Source organism: Amphibalanus amphitrite, unplaced genomic scaffold (assembly GCF_019059575.1).
Source record: "Amphibalanus amphitrite isolate SeventyFive unplaced genomic scaffold, NRLGWU_Aamphi_draft 001611F_arrow, whole genome shotgun sequence".
NCBI classification, from domain to species: Eukaryota; Metazoa; Arthropoda; class Thecostraca; order Balanomorpha; family Balanidae; genus Amphibalanus; species Amphibalanus amphitrite.
The window spans coordinates 10,543-25,114 of record NW_024883104.1 but is presented as its reverse complement, the minus strand read 5'-3'; the positions used below and the strand labels follow the sequence as shown (position 1 = coordinate 25,114).

Below are 14,572 nucleotides of genomic sequence, written 5' to 3'. Positions count from 1 at the left end.
TTTTATTTATATTGTCACCGCCTTATTAATCAATCTGTTACCTGTTGTCAATTGCGCGTCAAGTTTGTTTGTTATTTGTAAACCGGCCTGCCGCTGGCCTCAGCCTTCCTAGTAACCGCTGTGCCATACGCTATAGAACGTGTCGTGCAAAGGTCACGGCGGCACCCCTGAGGCGGCCGCTGCCCGTACGTTTAGGAGCCCATTGTCGTGACGTCATGACTGTGGACAAAGGTCGCGGTAGGGGCTCTCCCGGCAGCCGGACGGTGACTCATACGTTGAGCTTGTCTCTCGCCGCGCCTGCGGGCATATTGGTAGTACTAGGGACGGCCAGCATGTGACCGCGGCTTTCGGCGACATTGTCAATTCGTTTCTCGACTCTGCTGTTCGCTACAAGACAAATACACATAGAAAACGGCTCGGGCATTTGGAGAAGAGCGGCTACTCTGAGGCGAAGGAAGAACACGGAGATTCACACAAACGACCTGACTAGGTTGCACCGGCCACAGTCGACCGAGGTGGGCTTCTGCGCCCTTAAAGACGCCTCTGACTGGCCATTGCGCTGACACCCTGGTCGGACCACGGTCATTGATCGGACCCTGCCACTGGTTCGTGCTCAGGCTGCCTTAGCGGGTAGACCTGCTCGACCAGACGCCCCACTGGTGGGCGAGTGCTCGGTTCCGACTTTCACCGCCGGTCCAACAGCGTTCTGCTGGTTCCCGCCGATCCGGTTACGACACCGCAAGTGCCGTACCGACTCGGGCGTCCCAGGTGGGCGTAACGGTTACCACACCAGTTCGCGACCCCCAGGCTCTGTCAGCCGTCGTACGGCTCTCGGACGGACACTCTAATAGATCAGCCACAGATCAATAGATTGTCACGGACCGTCCGTCCAGCCACGCGCTACCCACAGCGCAGTACGACAGTATAACGGAGATTGGAGAGTCCGCAAAATTGACCTGACCTTAGGTCACCGATATCAAAATTCCGAGATGTTAATTTTATGGATAATTTTGCTCTAATCCATCGCTGAAAGTTTCAAAGCAATCGATCAGTCGGTGAAGCTATGACGAGCATTCTTATTTTTTCTGAGGTGAGGTCACTTGGCGTGACCTGGTGACCTGACCTAAGGCGACCTGGGTCTGAAATTTTCACAACATGTGCGGAAAAGATGCACAAACAGGTGTGCCAACGCAACTGTTTTGAGATATCTGCGAAAAACCGCAGGGGGTGTTCAAACACCCCCCGGCCCGGCGCGGGTTAAGAAAGGGCTCTATCTGATGCAAAAGACCGCTTGTTGATCTAAACACCACACCTCACTACAAGTACACACAATACACAGCGTCTCCTGTCATTCGCATCCATACCTACACGGGCCCTGCAAGAGTAAGAAATCTGCTTAAGGGCTGCCGTTAGTGGTGTCTGTCGCGTAACATAAGTGAGGAGTGGTGCAAGAACACTGCCCTGAGGCAGACCCAAGCGAAATATGAGGTGCCAACAGACAAAGGACCCTGTAACTGCATCGTTACCGTAGAGTGGAGTATATTTAGTCCTGCTTGGGTTAGTTACGCGTAACAATGCACAACGACGGCATATGGTTGTTGAGGTGCTGGAGGGCGTTTGCAGCGTCAGCGACATCTGACGAGACTGCCAGGCTGCAGTAAAAGGTCGCAGACGGCGCGGCGGTCGGTACCGACACCACATGTTCCATCGATACTGGCCCAAAGCTGCGACCGGCCACTCGCCAAAAGTCGAGAACATTGCCTTGCTAAATCAATAACATTAAACTTTTTGCGTCTCATGTCAATGTTACCAAAAAGGGGCTCGCTAGCGACTCTGAATCATTTTACATGCATTTTACTTGATATTTTTGTGGACATTTAATTTTCATATGACCCATTCATTGTGAATTTTAGCTGACCACCTTGCAGCTATCAGATATTGGCACTCGGACACGATGCTAAGAAAATGCATCGGCGCAGACTGTATAAGCCGGAAAAAGCCTTTTCAATCAATGGTTTTGACATCACCAAGGCTTTGGGACGCTTTGCTTCTATTCACAGGTTGACTTTTTAACGTCTCGAATTTACTGCGAAATCAAAGCCCTGTTCAGCAAACTCAGTATGCAAAGGTCTATGATGCAGCCTAAAAAAGAATGAGAAAGCAGGAGATCGACTAAACAATACCATGCGTTATTTGTTAATAACGTACGTCGTTCAAGCTTGTAATCAAAATTTGCGTAGGTGGGTTCAAGCATTAAGCACTTGGTCACATAATTGTAAAGCCAGTCTAACAGGACTACATTGTGGCAGCATCATCAATTACACCGATCCATACAGCCAGCTCCGTCGTAACAGTGCGGGAAATCAGCGGCGTTTTATAAACCGCGCCGTATACTCGTACATATCCTCGTGTTGGGGAAGGTGGATCACGCGAGGCACGCGGATGGCTATATAGCCGCGCTGCCATCGGCGGGGAGGGGAGCCGACGTTGCGTGGTAGCCGCATCAGCGGCCCCGACCGCGCCTGTCAACACGGCTGTAAAGTGGGTGATTGTTTCGGACCACGCCCGCCGGCGAACCGACCTGCCGAGACCCAGTGTTCCGCTGGAGCTGGAATTTGAACAGTGCAGACACGGTACCCAGGACCTTCTGAAGGGTCTGGTATTCGAGTTCTGTTCACCATCTGATTGGTGTTTGGCTCATGAACCGGACCTCCCGGCTCCCGCCCTGCACCTATGCTCGATCCCAAGGCTCTATGCCTAATGTTTTGGATCTGAAATGTACACAAGTTCAATTTTAAGCAATTTCAAGCAAATGTTGACGTTTTCATTGTTTGCATGACTTTTAAGCTTTTTACATCATACCCTCTCGACCGGCCACAGTGACCCGTCCCATGATACTTCCCCAATGTGGCTGCATTGCATGTCAGACCACGACGTCGGAAAAGTTAACATTTGCTCCTCGAGTCCCTCGAGTCGGGACTCGGGAGTGATGTCAATTCCTTTCCGGTCTCCTTGGCCTGGCTAAATTTGGATACATTTTAAGTCTATGCCTTGACTGCTATAGGATTATACACAGATAACAGTAGTACATGTACAGTCTGTCTTAAAAGTACCGCGCAAAGTGACGGTGGATCCATCGAGCCTCACTGAGGAAGGGCCTGCTAAATTTTGGTCACCGAAGCAATTGGCATCCTCGTCCATTCCCTAGGTCAATTGGTCGGTGACTTTCAAATTAAAGCAGGCCCTTTCTCGGTCAGGCTTGATGGATCCACCGTCACTTTGCGCGGTACTTTTAAGACAGACTGTACATTGTTATCAGTGGCGGATCCAGGGGGGGGGGCTGCGGGGGCTGGCAGCCCCCACCCAAGGAAAACTGGCGCCACTGCGCCGAAGGCGCAGTGGCGCCAATTTTCAATTCGCAACTCATCGGAGTGCCGCATACTAGGACTAGGATGCAAAAATCAGTCGAATAACGTCGTTTCAGTACGCTCCGCACCGATATTTCCAATCGTGTGGTGTCACTGTACATACTGATCCTGGGCGCCTCTTGTCAGGGCCACTGGGCGCCAATATTTCAGCGCCAATACGATGCGACTATGGCGCCCATCCGGGGCGTGGCGCCCAATTATGACCTGCAGCCCCTCCCCAGTGAAAATCCTGGATCCGCCACTGATTGTTATCCACAGATAACAAGTACTTCTGTTATCTGTGGATTATATAAAACGAATTTAGAGTTAAACGCACATTCCGAATACTAAAATGATTGCACCGGATTCGGATGCAGTCAGTTCAGTCGGGTTACTGCAGCACTAATAAGCGCATGGGGACTTTGTTATTCATTTTCTCGGACGCTTTCCCCCCAGAGAGCAAACAACAGAAACGAGGGTTTTTATGTGCATCGATATGCCAGATCGTTGAAGGCTTGAAGGTCAAGATGATTAACATATAGTTTTACACATGAATTCAAAGCATGCAAATTCCGAAAGTAGAAACTAGTGTTCGCCCTGCCTTACCGGCGGAGAGATCCAATGGACGATTCGTTGAGATGCGTCACACATGGCCAGGAGGATGCAGCCAGTCGGCCTGCATCGTCCCGAATCGGTAGACTGTCCCGCATTACACATCTGTGAGGCGGCACATTCTACGTTCCAGGTATTACCAATCTTAGCCGCGCTCGTGACATCACAAGTTCCAATATCCAGCTAGCCACATTCCTCGAATCAAACGGCCAGCCGAACGGAGCAGGCGCGTACTGTGACGCCCGGGGCACCGGCGGCGGCGACGCCGAGAGGCTCTCAAAGGTCAGCTGGGGCTGGCGCTGCGCGGACGTTCGACGGCCAGACGGTGCACGCCGCTCGCAGCAGCACGTGCTCCAGCCGCGCGCTGCAGTCGGTGTCTGTGTCAGTGTTGGAGGGGTGTCGATCTATCGGTGCAGTGTATAAACACTATCTTTTGGTAGCGATAGCAGTGCTAAAACACTGCTGCTACCGGCACCAAGAAATCGCTGTAGCCGGGGAGGTCATAAACGGGTGCCGTTGGACTTTACGCTGCGACATGGAACTCTGGAGGTGAGAACAAGCATTGTGGTGAATTTTTTGTCGTTATACATAGTAATGCCCTCTTTCATCGATGACGTTCTTGATGAAACGATGAACTGCCGGTAAACGGTAAACTCTTGAGCCTTAGCTAATGACATCACAATGAATTGAAAGATCTCGTCTTTATGCTTTTACATTTGCTTTATATTTTTAAGTAATCTGGTGTGCCTAATTCCAACGGTTACACTATGAAAGGGCTCTTAGCCCTCAAACAATGCCAATGTACTCGTACTGTTGGTGGTGAGCGAGCTGGATTAGGCAGCAATGGTTACAGATACGGCGTTTGAGTCTCTTTGACAAGCTGTGCTAAGGTCGTCGTCCTTTCTTATATCACTTTTTAGGGCAAGGTAAAGGCACTTATTATTGTCAAAATACACAAAAATAATCACTCACTCCTACTCTTTCCTAAATCAAAGGCTTCACGCCAAAATTATTCAGACAGTGTTTTGGTATTTAATATTATAATTTTTTTTTCTAATTCGAGGGCATTACCAGGCAACCAAATCTGCAGTTGAAATGTAAAAATCGAAATCAATGGTAAGCACTACCCATCGAACATCTTGAATTACTCATAGATTAAACAGACGGTGACGGATTCTGATTAAAATTGTTTGCTGATGTATATGGCGGGTGCTTGTAATAAACAGACGGTAACGGAGTCATGATTAAAATTGTTTGCTGATGTATACCTATGGCGGGTGCTTGTAATGCAAACGGAACTATTACTTGTTTTCCGAAAGTAGATCTGGTACAATTCAACAATGTCACTTATGACTATCGTCAAAAAGCGACTCTAAGAGCCATTTACACAATGATCACGTCTTTGCACTGCGTCTTTCTTCGCTAAGTTAAAAGTGGCCAGTGGCCACCTGTGGAGTTTGATGGTAACTCTAATCACTGGCTCTGCGGGGCTGCCTAATTTAGGCATAATGTCCACCTGTCCCATTAGTTCCAACTTTTCAGCCCGCAGTGTGATTGTGAGCTAGCGTGACTGGACGTCGTCTTTGTTCGCACTATCAACATGAGCTCGGCCACCGACACCTCGCTGAGCCGCCATTTGTACGATGTCCACCGCATGTCGTTGGGCTGGCCATTTCGACCACCGACTCATAAAGAAGTTGGAAATGCGAACTGCAATTGTCTAAGTCTTGGAAGGACTTATTACATTATATAAGTCTTGTAGCAAACATGATATGGCGTATCAGTGCAGTTTTAAAGAAATAAGCTTTAAATGGTTAGGTGGGTAACGCTTTATCTGGTGCGTCAGATATTTCGTGCAAGTTTATTTCGCACATACTAACGAATCCTTATAGGTCTCAATGATATCAAATCCTGATGAAATTTCTGTTTTGTCAAGCATAAACATTTCTGTTCGTTTTTTTCTTCTTCTTCTTCTGCCGTTTGAGGTCAGGAATTTATACTAAGACTGAGCTATAATACGTGATGGCTCTTTTCAAGTTTTTTTTTTATTCATTGCTTTGATGGACATCAAACACAATATGACTTCATCTCTTTTTAATTTGTCTTTCCATCTCTTCGTCTTAAGGCTGGAATTTGCTGGAAAGCGAAAACAGTGCGAATAGGATGCTGCCAATATCGCGCAACCTTATGAGATTAACCTGATATAAAAGCAAATCAGACAGGTGGACTAGTCATGCTGATAATTTCTAGAGATTTAATAATGCTGCTTTAATATGAGCGGGAATTAAAAACACAAGAGAAGGATGACAGCTTATTTTTGTCTGTTTCCCTATCCAACGAAAAGAAGACACAAAAATTACTGTACTCACCGACGCTGAAAGAAAATGTAAATCCGCACTGTTTGGAATGCATAGCACCGACATAGGCTATATCACTCCGTGATAACCCAACTCAACCAACAAGGACGCCACTCCCCAGTCCGCCTGTCTCCATCTCGCCGTGATTTATCCGACCTCCAGAGAGAGGAGGACGTCACGTGGTGGATCTCTGGGTGGTCCCGTCGACGGTGACGCTGAGGGTCCGTCGGCGGCGACGCTGATCCCGTCACGTCAGCGACGGGCCGCCGCCGGCCGGCCCCTCTCGTTAGTCGGGCCGGAGTCGGACCCGTGTCGCGGCGGGGATGACGAGTCGTCGGATACGACACCCGCACTGACTCATCTCGGGGAAGGTGGTGCCAGGGAGGGCAGGGGTGAGTGGGTCGTCTCGAGAACGCCAGGAGGCGCAGGAAGTGTAGCTGTGAGCCGTCTCTGTGCTGAAAGGACATTTGGGAGCGTGTGAGCCCGCTAAAATCAAGAGTGGCTCAGAAATTCCGTCTTACGGCAGGACAGACCGTTTCCGGGAGGTTTATGAGCAGTACCAGTACCTACTCTGCGGCTCGTGCCCACCGCCCTGATCCGCGGATCGGTCCAACAGATCTCGGTCCTTCGTGGGCCGGAAACGACTAAATCTGTCTCCTCTGTCTGTCTGTCTGTCTGTCAGTATCTCTCTCTCTCTCTCTCTCTCTCTCTCTCTCTCTCTCTCTCTCTCTCTCTCTCTCTCTCTCTCTCTCTCTCTCTCTCTCTCTCTCTCTCTCTCTCTCTCTCTCTCTCTCTCTCTCTCTCTCTCTCTCTCTCTCTCTCTCTCTCTCTCTCTCTCTCTCTCTCTCTCTCTCTCTCTCTCTTTGTCTCTGTCTCTGTCTCTGTCTCTGTCTCTGTCTCTGTCTCTGTCTCTGTCTCTCTCTCTCTCTCTCTCTCTCTCTCTCTCTCTCTCTCTCTCTCTCTCTCTCTCTCTCTCTCTCTCTCTCTCTCTCTCTCTCTCTCTCTCTCTCTCTCTCTCTGTCTCTCTATCTCTCTCTCTATCTCTCTTTGTCTATCGTGTGTTCATGTGTCTGTGTGACGGTGACCTTTAGGGTTCGGTGTTCTACCAAGCCGTACTGACAGACAGATGAAATAGTCCTGGTGGATTAGACACAATATTGGAGCTGCTGTTGAAGCGTTTTTCATTTTCGCACTAGGCTGTCACAGCCAACAGACTTATTTGAATTCTACTGCTCCAAGTTGTCAGAATTCACGCAGTTTCACAGGCAAAAATCGGAAAGGATTTATGAAGGTATGCACGCACTTAAGCATCAGCTTTAGAAATGCTCCAAAGAAAAAGTTGGAGGAAACAAACTGTTCTTAGGTGTCTTAGGAAAGCATCAGGTCTGCCCCCCCCCCCAGCCCGAAAGAAGTTCCCGCGCCACTGGTAAGGCTTGATAATTACAAAGACTAATGTCTCATGTAAGTCGCGTTGACCTTATGTATTTTTATAGAAAAAGTGTTCTATCTAAATGTCTTTATAAAGTTTTGCTGAGTATATTCTGCTCTTTTTTAGACCTTCAACGCCACTCACAGCTGTCTCAGTCGACACGTCTCTGTTAGCGCCATGTTAAATATCGCACTTATTAGGGTTAGCACACTTACATATTGTGCATGTCGATCGCATGAAGGTGAGTGCTCGTAAGTATATTTAAGGATGCTGGAAAAGTTGGAAGTCCTGACAACGAACGCTGTGCACAAATTTTATAGAAGCGTGACATCATTTGCCCGTTGGCCGTCGGGAACATTCAGGATGGTGCTCCTTTAGGGTTCTATTATGCCGGTACCTTCTCTGTTGACAATTCTACACTGCGGTCGTCTGGGGAGAAATGAATGCACTTACCTCAAACGCTTTCAAGTCTGCTTGGTAAATAAACACGTTTTTTATTGTTTGCGAGAAGTACAAGAGAGACATACGGCCGTCTTTTGTGGTTGCCGGTGTATGTGTTCGTGTCTGCTTCGTGTGTGTGTCAATATCACGTCAGTGCCGACATCAGTTTCTGTGTCTGCATTAGTGTCCGTGTCGGTGATCGTATCAGTGTCAATCACAGCACTGTCGTTGCTGGCAGCACCGTTGGTTCCGTTGTCAGTGTCAAAATCAACGTCAGTATCAGTCCCACTATCGGTAACGGTATCAATACCACTATTTGTATCAGTATCAGTACCATTATTGCTGACGGTATCAATGACCCAGCTGTGCCAGACGGCTCCGGCGCCCGGCTGGGTGTGGCCCGTCGTCCCGACTCTGTAGTTCGCTGCCGTTGGCTGGCGGTACCATCCACCGTTCACGGGTCGCCGCAGTTGGGACCACGGCCGTGGCGCACGGCGGCTCGGGCGTGGTCGGAAACAGGGGCCTGCTGTGGGCGCTGAATGGCCACAGTGCTCACTCATACGGATCGGAATTCTTCCGGGGACTGACGGATTCAGCGTCAGTCAGGAGAGTTTTCTATTTTACTTTAATCGGTGGTACTGGTAGCATTCGAGAGGAACCTCGAAAAGGGTTATCGTCATAGGCGGCGGAACCGGGAGGGCACCGGGGCACCGTGCCCCCCTTTGATTTTGGCATTTTAACATTAGCCCTATGGGGGTTGCATGGAAAGAATGGGACCAAAAGTCGGCAGCTTAATTGAAGGTGTTCCGCCGCTTCTGGTTATCGTAACTGATTTTTGCAATAAATTCTCCATTTTTATAGCAATCCAAAGTACCTACACCAAAGAGACTTTGATCTATACGGACATTTGGGATCGGATGCAACATTTGCGGTACGGGCAAATCCAGGGGCCCCTCTGCAAAGCAAGAGGGCTTGCCTAGCCCCAAAGTCGTTAGCTATTCTAAGGATGTCTCAAACGCATCCGTCTTCCAATTATAGTAAGGTGTGCACTGTGCGCGGAAAACGAGCTACGCTGCGATTATTGCTAATAATCAGTGATCAACTAGCTCTTAGCTCGTAATTTGATAATAAGGCTTCTCCAGGCCTTCATTAGCACCACGAACGACCTTTGTTATCTGAGTTAGCCATAAAGTTCGGAGCCGTCAAATTAATGTAAATAGCCCAAATATGGCCCAGAGGATGAGTTTTGATGAAGGCATAGTCGCTATGTATGCATGTAAGCTAATTTAATGACCCTGTATCAGCCATATCTGAGCCGATGGCCCGAGCCTGACGGAAGAGAAAGGGCACGTTTCCAGATTACTGACAAACACTTCACAAAAGTAACTTGATAGCAGAGCAAGCCAATTCTGATTTAATAATTATTTGAATGGATGATGCATCGATTTGTTCCAATATCAATCTTACCACTAACGACAGGATTACGAGTTTTCGGACGTTTGGATGTTGTTATGACAACATTGAGAGCATTGGAGAGCTGTGTTACATGACAAACAACCACTTCCAAAGAGCACAACTCTGATTTAGGTTGGAGTGTTGTTTGTAGCTAGCATTTATCAGAACTGAAGAGCTCCACAACGACATACTTTACGACTGGTGACTTCCGACATTCAATTTAATTCCAAACCACTCGCTCAGTTACCCACCGGAAGCCGTGTTTCGACTTCCAACCAATCATATATTTTTTGTCCTTGCTATGACATGAAATACCGCAGAACGATTCATCTTTCAGCGTGAGCCTTTCAATGCCACTTTATGTCAGCGCTGCATTTCATCAACATGCCCAGTAAATATTCCAACCAAACCAACTCATTGTAGATTACGTCAAAGTACAGAGCTCTTGCGTCCGTCGCTCATATTCTATCCGCGAATATTTTTGACAATGGGCCGTAGTTATCCCGGCGTCAATCCGCTATACCGAGCGATCTTTTTCTGGGGATGAGAGACGCTCCATACTGGAGCTGTCCTAATTTGGACAATGGACATATATCTCCATTTGGCCGCCTCGGCCAAGATTTACCGTCTTCCGCCCGACCGAGCCGGCGGCGGTGAGTGTCCCGGCCGGCCGCGTCTGGCTGCCGCTGAGCCCCGGCGTCGGCACAGCCCCGGGCGGGGACAGTCCGCGGGGGTCGGGAACCCCGAGAGCCCCGCGCCGGCGCTGCCACCGCCGCCGGCGCGACCGCACCGGTAGCCGCTCCCCATTAGACAATTAATTCTGCAGCTCGACTGTGCTGGCCGGCCGTACATCAGCGGTGGCAGCTCTCGGCGGTGGTCTGTCCGTCGCGCTAACTGCCGCCCCCGCCCCCGCCCCCGCCGCCGCCGCCGCAGGGCCGTCGGCGCCGCCTTGTGACATGATGACGCTGCATGATGGGCGAGAAGGTCAACAGCGAGAGCCAGCCGCGCGTCAGCGTCACCTTCATCAATGCGCCCTCCTCGTGGCGGAAGGCCCAGCAGCGACTGCGGAAAGTCGGCGGCCACCTGGGCCTCATCCTGCTGCTGATGGTCTACACGGCCGGCGGAGCCAAGGTCAGGGGTCAGACAAAGGTCACATGATGTTCGTAGGCTACGGGTATTTGGTGTTCATATGTTGCTGAACGTCACACAGCTGCCATTGCTAGATCGTCATCTAACGTCACTACCCATCACTGGCTGACAGATAATCAGCGTGTGAGTGTCATATCATCCCGCGCTGAGCTGTACGCCCACCTGCAGGTGTTCCAGGACATTGAACTGCCTCGGGAGGAGGCGGACGTGGCCGTGGCTGTGACCAGGGTCATGTCCCATCGGAGTCGGCTCCTCTTCACAATCGCAAACAGCAGTGAAGTGTCCAGCTCCGAAACCATGCTCAGGTCAGTCTGCCAACAACAGAGGTTTCTTCTAATGCAGCCTTGCTGTTCAAATGCTCGTAATAATGTTTTTGTTCACATCCACCAGCACCTGGTCAAGTAGACTTCATATATAGGTTTGAGGAAACTAATTATGATTTTGATTGAACGAATAAACGTGTAAGTAGGTACATGAATACATAACCCAATTTATTTTCAATATCCCTGCTGATGTTCAAAGAATATGGAATTCTTCGGTTCGCTTTAACTCTTCTACCAGACTATGTCCGAAAGAGATGACTACTTTTTCTTTGTGTGGCTGCAAAACCCAGCTCACGTTTCCCTTTTGGTCGACTTCACGAGCTAATATCACCTCCCGTTCTATCCCGCCTAATCCTCCGCTGGCGGTCAGCTCCCATCTTCCGTTCTCCGCGAGCACAGTTGGTCGTTTCCGGCCGGTTTGCGGCGGTTCCGGCTGTGACCGACCCCCACCCCTCCCCTCGGACCCCTCGGGTCGCACAGGGATGCCCCTGTGATTGGCTAGCGTCGGGGGCCGGTCGGCTTTACGGCGGTTTTACGGTCGCCGGTCGGTCTCACCGGTCCAACCGTGACGGACCGACCGGCCGAGCTCCGGCCCGAGCGGACCTGGCGCCGGCGGCAGAATTAGATGACTACTAGCTAATGAGGGTGCTAACGCGGACTCTGAGCTGGTGGGAGCCGGGTGCCGCGGATTGTTCAGTCGACAGATGGACCCGGACGGTAGTCAGGAGATAATTTGACGAGTCAATGGGTGTCGACGAATGGGAGGGAGGCGATTGCCTCATTGCCAATTACTGTCTGTCGTCTGAATATTTTCTTAAATGTAGTCCATCTAAGAGACAATCAAAACCATGCGGCCATACATGATACAACCAGTTACTTCCTTAGGTCGTGGTGGCTAAAGCAATCCTGCAGCACTTGGAAATATTATAACGATTTAGAATCTTTCTTATTTTTCACTAGAAACATTTTATTGGCCATCCATTTTACCGACTGGCTTCATTGGCTTCTATATTCATGGGTATACTTTTATATCCCCTTGGGGAGAGTTAATATTGTTCCCATAGCGCACGCCCGAACATTCAATTTTGTCTGCCCAGTTAATTTAATCGCAAAGTCTAATCCCCTTCCCCCAGTACCATTTTAAGTTTGGTCCGTTCCACCGGTGTCAGGGCGTGGCCCCGGCCGCGAAACTCTCTCCCTCTCCCTCTCTTTCTCCCGCTCTTCCTCGCCGTGGCCACAGATGGGCTCGGTCACGCGGTCATGTGTTTTCCATTGCAGTCGCGTGTCGCGCCGCATGGTCCCGCTTTATTGGCGCACCACTGGCCGTGGCCGACCGTTGGACAGCCCGCTCTGAGCCGTGGCTGTAGACTGGAGAGCAGCACAGCTCAGATCAGCCGCTCGACTGGGCGACTCTTCTTTCGTCTGTTTCCGCCCACTGCCACTAGCAGACACCAGGCTCGCCATTCTACCGGGTTTTCCGTTACTCAGCCCGACCGTGGAACAGACGCCTTTTCCCGACCGCCATGTCGCGTCGGCGAGGTCGGCGGATGGTCTGACGTAATAGCGAGGTCACCGTCGCGTCGTCGTTGACCGACCTGAGACGTGACTTGGTGCAGAGACGCGGCTTGGAGACCACAGCTGGATCGGCGAGCCACCACGTTGTGGTGTCGTTACTCGTTAACCGTCCGCCTGGTCGATACAATGGAAAGTTGGCGCCTCGGGTGCGACGAGTCTCCCCAGTCTCCGAGCGCCGCTGGCGGCTACAGCTGGAGACGGAACTGGGTCTTATCTCAGCCGCGGACTGCGCCGCGCTCCGCTTACGTCGACAGTTGTGGCGCGCTCCCGGCGCGGCTGAGTGGGCTGGATAACTAATTAGGCTGATTAGAAACTTTAGTAGGGACGCTGGATGACAGCTTCAGGGTGCGACGTGTTGTTAGGAGATTAAAATCGGCCAACTTCCGCAGTGAGTTATGTCAACTTTCTCTCTTGATTATACTATGGTGTATAAAAGTGCATTACATGATACCGTGTGGCTAACTTTATCTAAATCCCAAGGGCAGTGATTGTGTCCATGATCATTATTGATTCATTGGCGGCAAACATGAGTTGGGAAACGGATTACACTAATCAACCATCGGTGATAGGGCCATTCTCATATCGACCACATCGGAGCACGTTGAATACGCCATTTTGCCTGCTAAGAGAAGTGTTCTGCGCTAAGAACGGTGTGAATATTGTTAGGTACCCAGGTACCTACCATTTTTCGCTATCCTTCAATTCAGTCCCCCATACCAGGATGGAAGCAAGGATGGAAGTAGTTATGCATAATATCTTGCGGGAACCTTGTCTCCTTTGCTTTGCTGCCATTTCTATCATTAGAGCTACTGAGCTTTTCGTACCAAAAACGAATACTTCATCCTTTTTATAGGTGGTTTGACCCCAACTATGCCTCAGAAATTATTGGTAAGGTAATGTGCAGCGTGGCCAAACTTGTTCGTGTTGTTGCTTCCGGGCTGGACCCGGGCGGTCAGAAGGGACCGAAGACACTTCTTCAGGGCGTTCAAGTTAGTTGTTGGAGGAGAAGCTAGCTGATACGCTGAAACCCACGGGACCCTACTCACAAAAACATGTTTCACGCTACTGCGTTCCATAATGTCTGCCTCGAAGTGCTGCCTTTTGCCGTTGCCACTATATTGTAGCTCGGTCTACGCATTACTTCGCAAATGTTATTTTCGTCACCTGTTGTAAACCTCGTTTTCCCGTCAGCGTCTGCCTTCTCCTCTCACCAAGTGCCGAGCTGAGAATTAGGTTTGTTGTTATTTGGGTTTCTCGCACCTTCTCCAATAATCACCGAACGAGGCCTGTTATGATTATGGCCAGGTTGTGCTGGCTTTCTCATCTAGCTTTCCGCCGTGTTTACCGCTTATCCATGAAGTTAGATAGTTCCAGTGACTCGGTGACCTCTGTGGCTGACCTTGTGACACTGTCTGACCCGACAGAGAGCTGCTGACCGCCTATGAGGCCGATCTCCTCGGAGCGGTGCGGTCAGGCGTTGACCTGACTCCGGGCGAGGACCGGTATCAGTATAAATGGAACTACATACATTCCTTGTTCTTCTCTTCGACGGTGCTAACTACTATTGGTAAGTAAAATCAATCCGGCTCCCTAGAACAAAGCCCGCTGATTTGATAATGGCTTATTAAATGCTTATACTTATATGCACTCCTAATTAAAAGAATCAAAAGTGATCCAGTCAAACCAAACAGACGAATCTATGTTCCTGTTTGCTGGTTCCTTTTCACTCTGTGTCAAATTTAAGTGTCGGAGCATAGCATGCTAGCTCTCATTTTGTCTGACTGTGTCAGAGCTGACGTGGCACACACACAAAAACACTTAATT

The 14,572-nt window shown here is 49.9% G+C and overlaps 1 protein-coding gene across 1 annotated transcript; it reads left to right on the top strand.

Moving 5' to 3' along the window:
• Window positions 1-4,301: 4,301 nt before the first annotated feature.
• LOC122374141 lies at window positions 4,302-14,315 on the top strand (the record flags this gene model as incomplete). The annotated part of the gene is made up of 4 exons (XM_043352722.1): window positions 4,302-4,568; window positions 10,635-10,832; window positions 11,019-11,155; window positions 14,173-14,315. Coding segments are annotated over exons 2-4 (442 nt in total), but the record flags the coding sequence as incomplete, so codon positions are not given.
• Between the last annotated feature and the right edge of the window lie 257 nt (window positions 14,316-14,572).